General features: G+C 48.2%; 1 protein-coding gene across 3 annotated transcripts in view; it reads right to left on the bottom strand.

Annotated features, from left to right (window-relative positions):
* Positions 1–18,914, bottom strand: part of L(3)mbt (lethal (3) malignant brain tumor) — a 36,712-nt gene that overhangs the window by 1,623 nt on the left and 16,175 nt on the right. For all 3 annotated transcript variants that reach the window (XM_077690899.1, XM_077690900.1, XM_077690901.1), the window contains exons 11-15: positions 11,087–11,501; positions 8,927–9,022; positions 7,760–7,936; positions 6,678–6,727; positions 2,235–2,440 (exon numbers count right to left, since the gene is read on the bottom strand). In XM_077690899.1, the coding sequence (XP_077547025.1) occupies positions 2,235–2,440; positions 6,678–6,727; positions 7,760–7,936; positions 8,927–9,022; positions 11,087–11,501 (944 nt within the window). The remainder of the gene's footprint in view (positions 1–2,234; positions 2,441–6,677; positions 6,728–7,759; positions 7,937–8,926; positions 9,023–11,086; positions 11,502–18,914) is intronic.

Here is an 18,914-nt window from a genome sequence, read left to right as displayed (position 1 = left end):
AGAGTAAACATGTACTGTGCTGTATATTATGGTAAGCTGCTTGAAAAGGTATCTGGTAGCACTTTCAGTGCATACTGGTATACTGCTTGTAATACAAGAAACTTACTGAGGTGCATGAAATCATAGATCCACACCATAGCAGTGTGATGAGAATGACAAATGTAAATAACCTTGCAAATTGCCTTTGGCCTTCAGCTCTTGATAACCGCAAAATTGTAAAAATAATTTTTATGCCATGTTCTGGTGTTGTGTATTTCGCTAATTGCCTTCTCTGTGATTATCAGTGTTTAATGTGCCCGTGAAATATCGAAAAAAGAAGAAAATATATTTACAAGGCCTGGGCAGCTTCAAAATGATGCACTAATGCGAAAATCAAGCTGAGCTACATTCCATTGGCATTTGCGGCCAGTACCCGCCACCTTGGCCTTGCTTTAAATGTGAACCCTTCTCTGTCATTTGCGTGCCCTCAAAGTGGCATTGGCAGGGGTGAGACAGCTGAATCAGATTTGGGAGCAGTTTTTGGAGCAGCGAAATCTCGATTTTGGAGCAGAAGAACCTTGATTTGGAGCAGAAGAACGACGCTTATCTTATGTCACCTTAGAAGCCTCAAAAATCAAATTTTTGGCTACTCGAGGTGGGGGGGTGGGGAGTGCACTTTTTATTCAGTTTTGAACGTACATAACACTGGAACAGCCTTTCAATAACGACTTTCTACGAAAGTATCACAAGGTACAAACTGCAATACCTTTTTACAAATCATTTTTAAATTACCCTTTTACAAACCATAGATAGCGTGGAGCTCCATTGAAAATATCGAATTGAAAACTAAGCAATCGTAAGGCATTTTTATTATCATGTGAATGCCGACATTATTATTTTTGTAATCCCAGACTCGGCTTTAAGCACAAGTCTAGAGCCAAGGCAAAGCTTGCGCAAAGCGACGTGACAGTCGGCGCACTTCCCCCCCAACCCCCCCGCCCCTCCCGAGCCCTCCCATTTCAATTCCCACAGTGCACGTTCACTACGATCGTAATTTGAGTAACGTTGGTATGTTTAGCTACCTCCCTTTCGGCATTAAATTTCACTTCAGATAGATGAACCATTGCAATATTACTAGCTTGCAATAATAGCCCGTCCCGCAATCGGACACTGCTTGAACATTTTGCAGCGATGTAGCCTGCACCGCCACTTCTGCATTGCCGATCGTCCCATTCCCGCCGCTCGCAAGGCAGCAATAACTCAGCGTTTTATAACACCGCAATAAGTCCGAAATTTCACTTCAAGCACCCACCGCGCCTCACACTCAAGGCCGAAACTTGGCGAATTCGCGGGCACCACGTTTCTGATGAACTCCCGTCTTTCGAGTCACGCAACTTTCCGCAACAGATCAAACGATTGAATGTAGACCCAGCCACCCCCATAACCACAACCACAGTAGAAATCGGCAAACAGCGCTCTGCCTGAACCACGACCACCTGGTTCGCCAGGCGGCCATATTTCCGAATCTTCACCACACAAAGATGGCGGCGCCCACTAACATCGTTCCGGAGATCCGGCACTCCAAAACTTGTCGTTTTTTCATCTACTTGCACGAGTAGTTTGTTGCCTCAGTACATATTTTTTCTACAGGACTTTGCAATGTTTTTTGATGGGAAAACTTTGAAAACGCACAGAATATAACATGTGCAAACCTACATTGTGACTTTCAAAAGAACTATCTCGGGGACAATGCAGGTTTTTTTTATTGAATGTTCAATCAATTTAAACCTTTACGAACAGCACCATTTCGGGAAAATTGTCTTCAGTAAGCATTTTTCTCCACTGAAACTGAAGAAGAGTTAAAAGCCTCGGCTCTTAGACTGTTTTGGAGCAGTTTGGCGCAATTTTTGCAATTTTCAAGCTTTTGGAGCAGTCCAGCGCAGGAAAACCAATTTGTATCAAAACTGCGTAATATGCGCAGCTGTCTCACCCCTGCATTGGCAGCACCATTAATCTGTGATGGCAATTCTCCCGTGATGTTCCTGCGAGCACTGCGATTGGTCAAGGCCTGCTTGCACCACTGAGTGAATGTATTGTCCATTTTCTAGCCAGCAAAGAGAACACAGTTGCTCCTGACACAACAACCGAGTGGTAGCTCCAAGCAGTGCAGCTGTATCCCGTGCTTTAGTGCGGAGCATAGCACGGTCGCGCATCCCAGCCGGTGGTAGTTTACGACAGACCCAAACCGCGCCCACCTGCTCCTTGAAGACGGCGGCCAAGCCCTGGCAGCCGGGCAGGGAGCTGACGAAGTGGGCCACCTGGCTGAGGGACCAGTCGGAGACCAGCGATCCCGGCACCATGTCCAGCGGCAGCCAGTGCTGCTGCTCCAGCCGTACCGGACGCTCCTCTACCTTGACGGTGGCCGGCCCAAACACTGACTGGTGCACTGTCTGGGGCAGCTCTGCACACACACACAGCCCACCTCCCATCACTCAACAATTCAGAACGCAATAAGAACAACAGTGACCACCAGCATTCTTTGTCAATGCAGCTGCTGTCGAGGGCGATGCATCGTGGTAGCCACATTCGGGGGCACAGGCGGGGTTTCAAAGATCAGCTACAAGCTTCTTGCACTGTTTGAAGACTTGGCACAACCACGGGCCAGCCAGGCGAGTTTGGGGGGAGGTTTATGGGACAGAAATCTATGTATTCTTGTATACGCGTCGACCTTCATGGTGAGTGCTGCACAAGTGTGTTGGTTCTCTTTCGCTTCTTTTTGCCTTTCCACACCATAAACAACTTGTTATGGTCACATCTGTAAGCAAACTGCGTTTAGGGCACCGCAAAAAACGGCTGTGGCTTGGTAGAGTGCCCGAACGCCAACAAAAGCTATGCAGAGACACGGCCCTGCGCGCTTCCCAACTGCTCTTACAGGCATCCGCGACAGCAGCAGCATATCACCACTGTCATCTCCAAACATGTTGGGCTCAAGTGAATTCTATTGTCGCCTAGTTTTAAAGGAGCCATGAAGACAAAACACAAGATTGTGTTATTCGAAAGATTTCATGTTTTACAGTGCCCCCAGCACTTGTATGAATGCAAACGATGCTTCATTCACTGAGAAATTAATTAATTTAAGTTAAAATTTTGATTTTCCCACTAAATCGTGCGTTTTTGTGTCTGAAATGACATCATTGGGCCTTGTTTACCACTAGTGAACCTAGATGGCGCAACCACACCGTGACAAGCCATTTTCTGCCTTTGGTTTGTGAACATATTTGTACCTGGCTTGTTTTGTTCATGGAAACAATCGTTCCGTGAAACCTGGTGCTCCCTCAACAAATACGATCACGTAAGACATCGTAGCTTGCGCCAATCGGCCAGTGTCGTCTGAAACAACCCCAAAGCCCCGCAGTCCTGTGCAGCTAAACCAAGCATACTGCGCGCAGTACCAACAGCAGTATACGCATCGGTACTAATTCTATTTTAAATGCAGAGCATTTCTTAGCCTCGCCTCTTCCTGCGTCGGACGGCGTCCACAGCTCCGCGTCCGCAGCAGGTGCGCGCATGCGTCGTAGTCAGCCCGTTCGCTCGTCACCCCCGAAACGCTCCGTCACGGTCTCGGCCACGGCCGGGCTGGAGGAGCGGCGGGCGCGCACTTTCATATGAAAGTGCGTGCTCGCCGCTCCTCCAGTCCGGCCGTGTCTCGGCGTAACAGGTGCGTGATAGCAGCGCGGTGGGGCGTAGAAGAGCGCGCGCTGCTTGCGCATGCGCGCTCTCCCCCCCGTACCGCTCTCCCTCTACTGCGCACGCTAGCGGTCACTCGTGCTTCAGTCACTGCGTTGCTCCTTCCTTTCTTGGTTGACGCTCGCTCCCACGTTTACTCGTGTCTGCTACTCCAGCATCACGGAAGAAGCGATGGAAGCAACACTGCCTTCAACCAGTACTGAGGCCCCAATGCTCTGCATTTACTCGTCTTCCCCTTGCGGGAAGGCGCGAGAATTTTTTTACGTGTGCTTTCGCAACTTCCATTGTTTGTCCCACTATTCTTGGGGCTTTCAAAAGAATGTGCCCTAAATTTAAGCGCAAATACCTCGTTCGGCAAGCTTATAAGATCTGCCTAATTTGCGTTTGCTTTTACCGCCCTCCCCCAATCGCAGAGCTGTCTGGTTTACATATTTTACTTTCATATATGTATTCGAAATGAAGCCGCGTTCGGCGTTCGTTGTACGCACTGCAAGACAAAACCAACCTCTCACTGTGCCGGTATCACGTTTAAAGGAGCCACGAAGAGAAAACACGTTTGGTTCATTCAAAAGATTGCCTCGTTAGAATCATACTGACACCACTTTGCGGGTTCTGTTGCGGGAAATGAGCTAGTGGGTCGCATGGCCATTCCCTTTTTTCCTAATTATGTAGCTTATTTGAGCGAAGTTTGCATTGAAAGTGGTGTCGCTTGCGGCTTCACATTCGTTGTCGGCCCACAGCGCACAGTCTTCCGTGCCGTCAAGGCACTCCGAAATTTCTTTTCCGACACCGGGAAACTGTTCACTGCCCAAAAACCTCTCGTTTTCCCCCGTAGTGTACACGCACAGGGTCAACACTGAAGTGCTGCTGAGCCACGCGGTTTGCATGTGCATCAACGCATGCTCAACCATCTTTCAGTTTAAAACCGGCTGTGTAGCTCATGTATTGGCCCATTGTTCGGCGCACAGCAGGAGCACGAAAAAAGGTCGGAGCACAGCTGAACAAAACCATAAAGCGTAATGGTGAAGTCGCGGAACAGCAAGAGCGGAGGAGGAGTGCGGAGTACGTTTTGTGCTTTGTTTGCACGCCCCAGCGTTTTTATGGCGCAAGGTTTGTTTTGTGTTCAGCAGGTGGCGCTCCGCAAGCGCGCAATTTTTAAATTGTGAGCCATGGCATTGGCGCTCATGCCTCCAGATACTGTTGAATGCATTTTTAGCATTTCTCCGCGTACTGTAGCATGATATCAAGTTACTGCGATTGTATACGGCATCAGGAACCATGCTGAAATAAAAAAATATCCCCGGTGCATTTTTTATTCTGACAAAAAGGTAAATTCTCAAGAAGAAAATGGGGGGGGGGGGTTCATTATGCGAGTAAATACGATATTTCTTGAAGTACAGAGTAGGCATTTCACAAATGACAAAAGGTGTCATTGGAAGAGGTGGTATCTGATAAGGCCCTCATATTTTAGTTTGCAGTCCTTCCTGCATGCTCCCTGTGTAATAACAGTGATGTTTTAAAAAAGTGTTCAGTCACGGACGTGGCTTACTCTATAAGCCCGTTGCCGCGCTGCTAATGGAGGATATATGTAACAGACGATTAATGTTTGTGGACACTCACCTCAGGACAAGACGACTCAGATAAATTTTTTGCCATGTGCTAGCTAACTCCGAATATGTTGTATTATCTACATTACTTCTTTCATAGTACGTTCGTGGAACTTATGCCATCCTGGCATTGTCCACGGTAGTGGCATGCTGGCGAAAATGAGGGCTCAGCTAGATTATGTAAGCGCACAAAACCGGTTTTTATCATATTGTATTGCTTCAGATCATATCGTATATCATATCACATATTATCCTATAATTTATGATATTATCATATCATATCATTCTATCATATTGTATAGCATGACCATTTGAGGAAACGCTGCTGAGGGAGACTGTTAGTCAATTTCAGGGCAGTGAAATTACAATCAGCTCCATGCACATAATGGCTTCGCGACGCTGGTCCTGGCGCTTATGCAGACACACCTGGTGCTTATACAGACCGAATGTACTATACTAAGATCCCGTCAGAGACATTTACGCTCTCGTGAATACACCACATTTGCGAGCAGAGTGACTGCTCCACATAAAAATGCATTCCCATCGCATATAAACGGTAAATCTCAGTCGTCAATGTGCCGCAAAAGCAGCAGCAACAGTAGAAGCAGGCCGGAGCGACCCACAGCTGTTTTGAAAACAGGCCGCTAGTGTAACATCAGTGGCACCCCTACGGGCACCACTTGTGATGTATACATGAGCAGTGTCTGTCCACAAGCCTTTCACTTTTGCGTTGAGCTTTGTGAGGCAATGTGATCACAATGCACGTCTTTGTTACTTTGTTGAAAGCTACCTCATTTGCTGGCGATGCGAAAGGCTATTGCTTATAAGCACAGCGTTCTCGTAGAGCTTGTGGCTTGGCGGCGTGCTATCTTTACAAGTACCCCAAGGGGAAGGGCGGTTGTGGTGGTCACGCTATTTCATATGCCGAGCACAAATGTGCAACCAAAAAGGTGCTTTGGCCAAATTAGAAGAGTGCACACCATGCCATGTAGCTGATTGTCTCATAGTTGTTTTTTCAAACCCTTAAATTATTTTGATAAGCGGGCCCCAAAAGAAACTGCACTATAACTGTACCTGTGTTCTGGGTGACACCGCTTTATGCTTGAATTACAAGGCAGCTAAACCGGTGGTCACAGAAACCCACATCATATCCAGTCCCTCACCGCAAACAATTGTGTTATAAATAGTCTCTACTGTCTAACGAGCTTGACCTGCACTTTCTAATTGTGCTCACATAGGACACAACTTAGCCCACCAATTTCGGATACTCCACAGCTTCCACGGCTCTTGCGAGCCACTGCAGAAGTCAGTGAGACATGCCTAAGAAGCATTCCCGTTTCTCACCTGGGTTTTTCAACCTTGGCACATTGGGAACAGGCTCGGGCACTCGAATCCTGCAGAGAGCCAAAATGAAGCCATGCAGTTGAGTGTCCTCAGCGTACAGCAATATCAACAAGCCACACACACTCGTACAGCTGTAAACAGAGGGCTAGCAAAATAACATTTTATCTGATTCACCTTACCGAAGACTTGCACACACACAACATTGATTTGCATGCCCATTATGCTTGCAAGAGACCTTGCATTACCTTAATGCAACACTCGCCCCTTATTTTCCTCACAGTCTCGCACTCCCGCCCCTTTTTTGGCTGCAGAGCCTCTAACTAGAAGAGGGCGTTGGAATTCCTCCATTTTGCAGGCAACACAAGACGAATTTGTTTTAGCATCCTTTAGCCGTGTGCAGGTTTATAACCGATGGAAGCTGCGTGCTGCAGGCTGGCCTGACCGAACTCCCAAGGAACTGGCTGCTACCAAACGAAGCAGTGGCAAGGAGGTGAGGGAGCTGTTTCCTCCGCTCAACACCACTCCGCCAGTCTCAAAGCAGCCCTCAACGCAACGGCATGCACGGGTGCAAGAGGCTGGCCCGGTGGCCACTGCTGCTGGCGGAGAGGTGCACAAGAGAGACTGCACCAGAGAGTTACTCAATGTACTGCACCAGGTGCACAACTCCCTATAGGCCCCATGCATAGAAAACTCAGTCTGCGAATGACCTGCCTGCACTAGGGGCAAGTGGACTAGCCTGCCATCTGTCGACAGAAAGCTGAAGTAGCACTTGAGGGCTTGTGGCTGCTGTTGGAAGTCGTAAAAAGAAAAACTACACAAACATGGGCAAAATTTACCTAATTTAGTGCTTCCTAATTTGAAAAGCAAGCTGTATCTTATTAAGTTGTGTTACTAATTAAAAGTTCAGGAAAGTTGTTTTTCTCCCCTAGGTGGCGCACCCGTACACTTGCCCCTCAGCTTCAACGAGTGGGCGCGCTTGCGCTGCCTGAATTCTGAAGCAGAGTTTCGCAACTGATGTATATTGACAAGCTCTGACTGCACCACCAAGAGCAATAGCGCACAAACACGTGGCTTGGCCGTACTTGCGTGGCCGTCCCCTGCCCCTCGGCTGGCTGGGTGCCACGGCCGACGAGGGGCTGTCCTGGCTGCTGTCGTCGCCCGCGTGGGCGGTGGCCAGCGGGCACCCCGACGCATTGTGGTGCACCGTGTACTTCTCCTTGAGGTGGCCGCTCCCGTTGCAGCCAGGGGTGGGGCACCGCCTGCAGGCAGCACAATGGAGCGGTAGTTAGGGGACAGCAAGGAAGGCAGGGTACAATGGCAGGGGCAATTCTGTACCGTATTTGCACGATTCTAATGCACCCCCAACTGTAACGCGCAGGTAAGCTTATGTAGCAAAATTAGAAAAGAAAGAAGTGACTTCACGCTGAGCCTACCGCACACATTTAAATTTAGATTTTGGGAGGAGGAGGAGTAACACTTTATTCAAAGCTGTGTCTAGGGTGGAGCCGTAGTGGAGGATGCGATGCTCTCCACGACCTGGGCGGCCCGGTTGGAGGAATAAGTGCCCGTGGCAATGCTGCTGGCGGCTTTGAAGCCGATTTCGGCTTTGAGCCCGATGGTAACGCGCACACAAATTTGAAAGCTACTTTTAGCAAAAAAGGGTGCGCATCAGAATCATGCAAGTACGGTGTTCACATACGCACCACCACATGCAACTGCTTTGCAATCTGCTCTTTCTCACACTAGTCTTCTGGAGAGAGGCCATTATGATCACAGTGCTTATTATTTTGCTGAATAATGCGTCGAAGTCCCTCAGAATCCTCCTTCAAAAGGGCAGCAATGAATCAACCACTATTACCACTAGCTCCCATGGGGTGAAGCAGGATTTCGATGCCACTCAACACCATCACCCCTCAGTTAGTAACGAGCAACTCATGGTGATGATGACAATGCCGATGCGTTGCGGTGAACTTATAGGGTAAATGTTTCCTGCAGCCAAGCACACATGTCCAATCGTGGACAGTTGCTTGGTTGATGTGCAAAGTTCCGATGCTTGCTGTGCAAGAACTGATTTGTAGTTTTTGCCATTTGTGAGCATATCAGATCGTCCACTGCAGGCATATCACAAACTGTAGAAAACAATTGGAATAAAGAGGGAAGCAGAAAATGAGCAAAACGTAAGTTGCTTGCAACTTGTGCCGTGCCTATGATCAGGGCTAGCTTTCACTGCAAACGATGGAGACACTCACCTGAGGCCATCCTTTGTCTCTTGTGGCACACCGGACGAGACATTGAGTCGATCAGGGACCTCCCGGTTGGCTGCCGAGTAAGGGCACCCATAAACACTGCAACAGAATGCAGAACATTATGGCAGCCATCCAACTGAAGGGCAATGGTCGCTGATGTAGCATTACATGCGCTCAACCAGTGGTTGTCCAGCAGTGGTTGTCCAGCAAGCACTTCAGCAAAGGGCAAAGCAAAGTTTGTTCCACCCATAGAACCAGCAGCAACTCCAAGAGATAGGGCAGCTGAGGCAACTTTAGAGAGCCACGACTGCAATGTGAGACCCACGTGTGGGCGGATCTAGTATAAGCATGATGTGAAATCTGAAACCCGACATTGTGAATTTGAAATCCCAGCAATGCTGGAATTTCAGTCCAAAAGGCACAGTTCTACATTACCACCGTGCCCAACAACCCGTAAAAACCCGTAAATATTTTAATCAGTTCTGTGGCAAGAAAGCAGTGAAAATTCTAGTTCGTCAGCACACTGGTGCTATTTCAGCGGCACTTTCAATCAGTGAAATAGCATCCTCGATAAACCGCACCGGTGCACACAAGGGCACACTGGTGCGCCTTTTCATCCTCGACAAACCGCACCGGTGCACACCATCTGTCCTAAATAAACTGGGGCGCACCGTCGCGGGGCAATTTTTCGTTGCCCCATCTTGCACCGTGAGAGTCGACGATGGGATGGAGTGCAATCCCGAGATGCATCGCGGACGACGCCGGCAAAGCGGCTTCCTCCGCCGCCTGCTGCAGCAACGGCGCATGGGTACAGTGAATTGTAGCATCGGCGCACTCGTGTGAAGGCAAATCGGGCTGTATATTGTTGCTGACAAGCATGAGTTGCTTGCGAATTCATCAGACAGCGATGCGACGGGCTCATTTAATAAGGGCCGGAGATTGGGAATGAGGACGCAAACTTCGTGTACTGCAAAGAATGCAAAGAAGGCTGAATGCAAGGCCAGCCAGTTGGAGTTTTGCATTCGTTTTGTTTGACTGAATTACGCGAACAGTTACTGGAGTGCCTAGACCACGGAGACCTACATGCTTTGCTGTAGTGGAAGGGAGGAACACAACAGGCACTCGCGTTATGGCTCTCAGAACGAAGATGAGAAGCAACTTGTAGGTAGCTGTTTAGTGGAAGCGGTAAAGTACGTTGTCGCGCATGTGTGACGGATATGGCCTGTGTGTAGATATAATCATTGGCTTTCAATAAATATCACTTTGTAGTGGCGCTGTGTCGTATTACGCTGCTTTTTAGCCACTTGAGAAGGTTTTGATGAGTTGCTTTCACAGTTTAAGAGATGGCACTAGGGTAGAACCGCTCAGTTTGTCCTCAATCAATGCTCCGTGCCGGTGCGCGCCGTCGTGGGGCACTGTGCACCGCGCCGGTTTTGGGGGCAACTCCGGTGCGTGTTTATCGAGGATGCTAAAAGACACTCGCTTGTGCACCAGGGGCACCAAAGAAGAAAACGTCAAATGCAAAGCAAGCACCACCGTGCAGGTTGTTTGAATGGCCTGTTTCATTTCTTCACTACCATTTTTACATGCACCAGTGTCAGCTGCTGGATCTGAAGCCATGGCACCTGCACATTTGATTTTTTTGGCATCATGCTCCACAAAAAGCATCAACTAACATTTGTTCTGCGTTGCGATGAACGGCACGAAAGACAGGGTGTTGCGATATGGTGTGAGTGAAAAGAATTCTAGCCACCCTGCTCACTGCATAACACACCTGGTCGATCGAGTCGCATGACACTTTGCGATAGCAGCACAAAAACAAGACAAAGACAAAGACAAGACAACAAGTATTGACGGAGGCATGACGACAAGGACTGCACAGTACTCTCCGTCTTGTCTCTATCCTATCTTTGAAATATGTTGATTTGATTGATTGTGGGACTTAACGTGCCAAAGATATGCCTCGGCTATGAAGTCCACTATAGTGAAGGGATCAAAATTAATTTTTACCACCTGGGGATCTTTAATATGTGCAAAGTCTCGACACACGGGTGTTTTCACTTTTCACCGACACCTTAGCCGCTAAGCCACCGCGGTGGGTATCGTTTAAATATGTACCAACACGCCCACCCTCCCGCACTTTGGGGGCATGCTCTGCCTTGCCTGTGGTGACTGGAGAAGCCCTTGACGTGGCCAAGGCCATTGCAGCCAGGGGTGGGGCATCCTCCCGGGGACGGAGGCGGGGCTCCCGGAAGGGGCGGGGCGAGGGAGCCAGGTGGCTCCAGCGGGTGACCCGTCCTGGCGCACCAGCCCGCGGGGTGCATGTCGGCGCTGTCCGGGTCCAGGAAGAAGTCCCGCTCGGGCGGCCAGCCGTCCAGGTGGACCAGCAGCCCCCGCGGCCGCAGCGCCACCACGCTCGCCACCCGCACAAACCGGCGGTCGCGGGGATCCACCACCTCCAACCGGTGGCCCACCTGGAACCCCTGGGGCCCCGGCCGTGGCCGCAGGGCCCGTGCCGGAACCGCCTGTGCCCGCTGCTCTGACAGGTAGCGCTCCCATGAGAACGGGCCCTTAGAGCCTGCGCATGTGCAAGGGAACGGGTGGAATTGAGTCTCAGACTCACTACGGACTCCCCGCGAAGCATCACTGAGGGTGCATTCCAATTTACCCTTTAGACGGCTTCGTTGCCATCTTCGCGAACAGTCTGCCATGTTAAACCCCGTTCCAATTCAAACAAAGCCGTCAACGAAAACTGATTTGCATAGACAGCATCGAAGTCAGCAACTATGCAGGCTACCGTCCTGTAGACCTGTGTGCCAGTCAGAAATAGCCAGCGGCGGCGCACTACCGCCTCCCCTCTACAGTGTCTGCGCTAGCCAACCGGCCATGCACCGCACGCTTCACAACCCCGTACCATCCAGCGCTATTTATAGCCTGCCAGCCCTACACCTCGTCTGCAGACAGTCGCGCTGACGTGGCTCTCAGATGACGAGAAGCAGCTTGTAGGTGGCTGTTTAGTATGAGTACGTTGTCGTGCATGCGTGAGGGATATAGGCAGTGTAGTGGCTTTCAATAAATATCAGTTTGTAGCACGTAGCAGCGATGTGTCTTATTCAGCTGCTTTACTGGGACTTGTCAATGCTTTCATGAGTTGCTCGCATAGCCCACGAGATAGTACCACTCAGTTACTCGATCAACGCTCTGTGCCGGTTCGCTGTCGTGGGGCATAGTGCACTGCGCCAGTTTTGGAGGCAACCCCGGTGCGTAGCGTGTTTATTGAGGACACTATAAGAGAAGAGACTAACTCAACATGGGTGGAATTTAAAAAGATCATTTGATTTCCGATGACCACTCTATGTTTAGCATGAAATACCACAGCCTTAGTTTTTGCAACATTTATTTTAAGACCGTTTTCTCTTGTCCATTTTTCCATACTACAGTCTACGCTCGTTACAACGGATCCAGCAACAACGGACTTTCGGTTACAACAGACCATTTCTGTTGGTTTGTCTGGTCCCCATGCATTTTAAATGGAGTCCATTCCGCTCTTAACGGACCCGTCTAGAGCAGACTATCGGCTACAACAGACTAAATTTTAGGCGAAAATTGTTTCGACTGAATGTTTATAGCGGACTTCCGCGGGGCCGGCACCCGATATGCTTTTTCTTTGTTTATTTTGGCAAGAAAACTGTTATGTCTGGCAACATTGCTGGCATCCGGGCCGTTGGCGCAGCCTAGCCAAGCGAGTGCCAGTGTTTTTTTTTTTTTTCTTCTTTTTGTGCGACCAGCTGCATGAGCGGCAGGATGGCTGATTTCACTATCGGATAAATTAAGCGTAATTAACGCTGTCGAACACGGGCAAGGGCGTCCGCAGAACTTTTTGCAAGGGGGGGCATCCATTAGCAATGGGGGGAGGGAGGGGGGGGGAGGGAGGGGGGGGAGGGGGGGAGTACGGTTGGATAGCACATAGAAGGCTCTATTTGTGGTTACAAAAAGTACAAACAGCGAATTAGAACCAGACTTGGAGAATATACATTGGATTTTATTACCAAACAAAGAACTAAAATTAATTAAAAAAAAGCAAAAAGTACTGTCACTTTGTAAAGAAGAGTGGCCAGTCTTGCTGCGTGAGCGTTCTCAACTCACGCAAACTGATCACCAGCACACAGCACAATACGTTCACATACATACAACTGCACTCCGCCAATATTCCTTGAATAGCAGCTGCAGACGCCTCGGGTTTTTCTGGGCAAATTGCGAGACGACATGTGTGATGAAGTCTGTTGAAATGGCTCACCCAATAAAGATACTACTGGCCTCCCTGGCTTTCAATGCAGTACAGGCGTACAAGCGTTTTGAAGGGCTGATTTATAGGTTTTATTTCGGGCCCCGAAACGAAACCTATAAATCCGGGGCATGGATGGTGCCGACATTTCGCAATTTCGAAGGAAAGGGTGCACAAGGTAATGGGACGGCACGGGAGGATGTTACACTCTCGGTACTAGGTGTAGCGGTGAAGATTTTTTGCTAGATGTCGCTGCAAATTTGTCGGAAAACTGAAGTTCTTGCGGTAAGACTGCATAAATCTAGAGTTTAGAAAAAACAAAACAAAAAAATTCAAACCTTTCATAATTGTTCTGTATCTTCAATAGCCAGCACAGGCAGTCTGTTTCCTTGCCATCACATGACCGGCAATGTTAGTCAGTGTCTAAAGTGCAATGTTGACCGCAGTCCTGAAGGGCGTTCCATATGGATACGCAGAACCTGAGTGTGCTAATCATTTGAGTAGCGTGGATTGTTGGGCTAGTTGGTTCACGTACATAATTAAAACAACTTTGCGCTAAAGGACGGGACAAAGGAAAGAACGTCGGTACATGTCGTTCTCTCCTCCCTTCCGTCCTTCAGGGCAAAGTTATTTTAATTATGGGCCAACCAAGCTGTGCAGCTTTTTTGTAGTGCACAAAATATCTGAATTTCCAAGGGGGGGCAGTTGCCCCCCCCTTGCCCCCCCCCTTCCGGACGCCCATGAACATGGGGAAAAACAGGCCGACATCGCCAGAAGTATGGGCCTGTCTAAGCAGACGGTCCGCTCGACCGTCAAGAACAAGGCCGCTGCCGATAAACGCGACTCCGGTGAGATTGAAAACAGGGCTATAAAGTGGTGCACTCGGAGGCGAGTCTGCCCTCGTCAGTTTTTTAGGTAATAAAAAACTCGGGTTGAGTGAAGTTCGGTCTTTATTATTCCCACGCATGCATCTTTCCCGTTCCATTCGGTGACAAAGGTAAGAAATGCCTCAAGTAGGGGGGTTGTTTCCCATCCATTGTGTGCAATCTGCCAGCAACCGTGCGCAGTCCAACTGGTCTAACTTTCGATTTTACGTCCATCATCAGATTATTTCATTACAGCTGTTTCAATGACCAGACTAAAATCGTTAAAAATGTGGAAGCTGCTTTTGGGCAACGTCAGGCAGCGATCCAAATTGTTTGACGAACGGTTTCGGAAAAACCTGCCTCGTCGTGAAGGGATTTAAAAAGAGCCTAGCTAGTTCTGATGGTCACGACTGATGCATTATAGTTGGTTAATAAGTGCGCCTAGTTATATTCTTGCTTTATTTGCTCAGCTTATCATGCGTCATTACACGCTTGACCGCATGCACTAAGTCTTTTCCAAGTTGCGGTGCTAAGCTTTGGAAACGGTGTTTACATGATTCTTTGGCCTCGCGCGAACACTGTGCAGAGGTGCTGCAGGCGTGTAGAAAGAACAAAGTGTTTGTACTATGTACATGCAATATCGGTCAAAGTACCCACTTTAGGGCTCATACCCCACCCCCGTTGGATACTGCATACTTCGGCTACAGCAGACGTTTTTTTCCGGATTCAGAGGGTCCGCTGTAACGGGCGTAGACTGTAGTTAACACAAGATTTGCATTTGTTATTAATTCATTCACTGATTTTCCTGATAAAAATATATTTATATCATCTACGTAGTTATAAATTTTACGTTGGAAGAAAAGTTCACGATATCATTAAAGGGGTCCTGAAATACCTTCCGCCGATGCATGGCTGTACGTGTAACCAAATAAAGCAATGTATTATCAATCTCCTCCCACAAGAATTTTGTTAAAGCCATGAGTATTAGCTGAGAAATCGCAAATCAAAAACCACACATTATCGTCGCACCGCGTTTCCTCCTCCTTTCAACTTACTCTCCGCTGTTGACAGCGTGCCAGCCTTCCCTCCCGTGATGCTGCGCTCCGCGGTGGTGACGTACTTCCGCTATTGCACTGCTCACCTGCCGTCTGCTACGGGCAAGCTTTGTTGACACCTTGAATCACGCACTCCACTCAAGGCTGGAAAAGCGAACGAAAAACCTGGCCGCATGTGTGCGGCGACCTGGCCTTGCCCTTTCGCGGTGTACGTTGCTGTCTTATTTTATGGCGTTGGTAATTCCTGCTGGCGGCATGTGAAAAAGATATTTTAAACCGATACAGAACCCGTGCACAAAACGCTTGAATCATGTGACCAGTTCAGCTTGGGGCGACGCGTGGTGGAGAGTGGCAACGTTGGCAAAACATGCTCCGCCGCGGCTCTGAGCTTTCTCGCGCTGGAGCGAACGCCATTTCTTTGACAAAATCAAACATCGGTTGACTTGGCAACAAGGCACAAACCACTCTAGAGGTCAGTTACGGTTCCGTGATCCCGGTTTAGCTCGGGGCCCCATCTGGCGACATGTGGGCACTGCAGGCGTACCACTCACTCCCATTGGGAAGTGCGAGATGCGTTTGGCATTACAGGAGGCGATGGTGTGTGTGTTGTGGACGCCTTTGTTTCGCGATGAAATGTGACATTGTGCTTCTGTGGGTGGATAGTGCTTCCCATGGTCTGTATTATCTTTCTCGGGCGACGTACGACTCAACCTCGCATGGTGTATGTGCAGTGTGCGTGGCTAAAAGCCATCTCGGCTTGTGCGCCAGAGTTAAGTGACTTGCTGTTCGTCCCCGCAAACCGCGCGCGAGGTGAGTGCCGAATTTACGACGAGCAGGAGGAGGCAACCCATCGTCTGTCAATCGCTGTTGAGACTTGCAACGCATTCTGTGACGTTGTGCTCGTTCGAAACGCATCTCTGGATTGTTTTGAACTTTAATAAAATGTGTGCGTCAAACCCATGCATTCGGCTCAGGGCGTTCTCTGCGATTGCACGAAAGAAGTGCCACGGGGCTTCAACGCTTTCTTTATGAAACGTACTCAGGTAAGAGAATATCCATGTCGTGTTATGGCCGTGTTGCATTCAATACAAACTGTTAAGGGGGCAGTTGGGTCTTTGAGGCCGAAAAATGGTCAAAAAAAGCGTTTTCTCAAAAATGGAATTTTTGGCCTCCACGGCAATTTTTCTAACAGTCTGTAAATTTCCTCATCAAAAGGCATCATATTTTGTTGTTATTATATTATAATAGCATTTTAAAGTGCACTCTACAGCTCAGTTAGCGCAGAATTCGATGGTGAAACGGCACTTTTCTTGCAATGCAAAGCTAGCATTTCATCCTCAGATATCTTGGCACCCAGAGCAGGTACAACTTTAAATATTTTTGCTTCTGATACCAAAATGTGTGGAGAATACAATATAGGAAACAAATTTTTTAAATGGAGGCTTTGGAAAATTATTATTGTGTTCAATTGGCACCACCTGCGAGCCATTTCTGGCAGAGTGCGGGAGAAGCGAAGCTCCCTGTATTGTAAAACGACCAAAAATAGCTAAATCAAAAAAGTTCTTCCTATGTTGTATTCTTTAGTCATTTGTCTGCCTAGCCACGTGGTAATTGCCATTCTGAATGGAGTGGTTATTTTGTAACTGTGTCCCAAAATAATGGCAATTAATCATTAATTAACTCAAAATATAATCAGCTTACAAAAAATCTCATAGGAGATTTGAAATCAGCACAAAAAACTCTATAACGCAGTGCAGTTTCATTAAAATTGGTTGGTAAATAAAAAATATAGCTCTAAGACCAGTCTGCCCCCTTAAGCGTTTGTTTACACTTGTTTTGTTTGTCGTAAAATGTCCAAGCACTCCGGCACTACGCTGGCAGATCAGCTGGCGAGCCGACGCTGAGCAGACGACTCATCTCTTTGCCGGAAGTGCGTGAGAAAGTCGCCCAATAGCAGGATGTCTAGCTCATGACGAACATCTGGGAATCGATGACGCAGACATGTGAAGATGGCGGCGTCCAAAAACACGAAGGGAAGGGTGAGAAAAAAGCGACAAACTTTGCAACAAAAGTGTGAGCTTACCGCTGCGCGTAAAAGAGTAATACTTGGCACAGATGACGTTGACGACCCAATCTAACGATTGCGCTAGTTCATTTAGTGTGCTCAAAACGCCTTTCAGGGCCCCTTTAATGTAAATATTGAAGAGAAAAGGTCCCAAAATGCTTCCCTGTGGAACTCCTGCAACGATGAACAAAGAATCAGAATTGTACGTAATTGCCCTGGCGAATAATCTGATTATGGCGTTGTAAATAAGCTTGCAATATTGATCCCGCCGTTTCTCGAATACCATGCCATTCTCCATTGCATCTTTTTTTGTTAGTGTTTTCTATACCCCCGTTGGATGACGATGTTATAAATACGCCAGGGACCCGCCTTTATCAAGAATGAAGGTAGTCAAACAATTTTGGTCATGTTTATACAGTAGAATGATTATGACCTGAGCGGCTGAAGTATACGTTTGCTTCCGTCCTCCTTCCCATGCCCCTTTGCAGAAGAGGGGGGTGAAAGTTTATTTGTTGGTCTATTGACACAGAGAGAGGGAAAATTTTATGATGGGCCCAGGCCCCTGAATGGTGCATGGACAGGAACTTCATTTACTGTCATTTTAAAATTTCTACGAAAGCGGAGAAAAGAAGAAAGATGTCGCGCTTGTGTGGTAGCGGCCCAACCCGGGTTGCATCAAGGCGATTCTCAGTCAAGCGCCTCAATACAGTAGGCGATCGCGTATTTATCCATTGCTGACACAGTCGCGGGACGTATGCAAAGGTCGTAGGACTGGTAGGACTAGTGAGGCGGGCGGGAGAACAAGGGGAAGGAGAACGAAAGGAGAACTCTTATTGAAATCTCCCCAACATGAGCAGCAGAATTGCTGACTCCAGGCAAAAAGTAGAAACCATCCGTTGAATCGTGGTGAACCGCGGTTATTTCACGATGAACCGCACCGCTTAGAGAGGCATTTCATGCGGAGGGAGAAACAACCTCCAGGGTACTACTTTCATATTCCCTCATTCTTCAGAAGACTCCCCTTCAGCCAGCCCCCCCTCTAAGAAAAGAACAATACGGCGGTGCTGGTGGCACGCTGCAATTCTTGCCCGGCTGTGGCTCCGTGCACATTCTGGGGATTTGGGCAGCGGTGCAGAGCGGCGAGACCAAAACAGGCGGCGGCGACAACGGCGCGGCACGGCACGCACAAGTCTACCTTCCTGACTACACTAAGAAGTGACGCAGCGCCACCTTTTTGCGTATTAATTGTTACAAACTTACTTGTTCTTCTATGGAAATACTTCATAATTTACTAGTGGTGAAGATGCTGTTGTTCATTTTTTCAATCACGTAATGTTTGTAGTAATAACGGCAATATTTTTTACAAAACTTGCGGCTTGCATTTGTTAACATGCCCGCTACGAGGTTTTTGTCTGCGTTGACGACTGCAGCACAGCTCTAATTTTTCTTCCTTTAGACATCCAATTAGGCCGTCTACCGAGCTGTCCTCGAATTTGAATGCAGCCTGAGACAATGTTGTCAGTATGTGAGCAAAACATTACTGGCTGACAAGCTCAGAACAAAATTATGGCAAGGAAATTTTGAAAAACCCCCAAAGTTGAAGAACGGCCACACAAGGGTGCTTTGAGTTCCTACAAGCTGATGTTATCAGAATATGGAATTATTCCTGGATTGAGAGTGAATTATTATTTGCAATCACATATTTGCTTAGTTGTTTCAT

The sequence above is a fragment of the Haemaphysalis longicornis genome, unplaced genomic scaffold (assembly GCF_048455015.1).
Source record: "Haemaphysalis longicornis isolate Haplotype H1 unplaced genomic scaffold, Haemaphysalis longicornis Haplotype H1 scaffold_10, whole genome shotgun sequence".
In the NCBI taxonomy this organism is placed as follows: Eukaryota; Metazoa; Arthropoda; class Arachnida; order Ixodida; family Ixodidae; genus Haemaphysalis; species Haemaphysalis longicornis.
The sequence above is the reverse complement of the archived record's forward strand: the minus strand, read 5'-3'. Positions and strand labels throughout refer to the sequence as shown.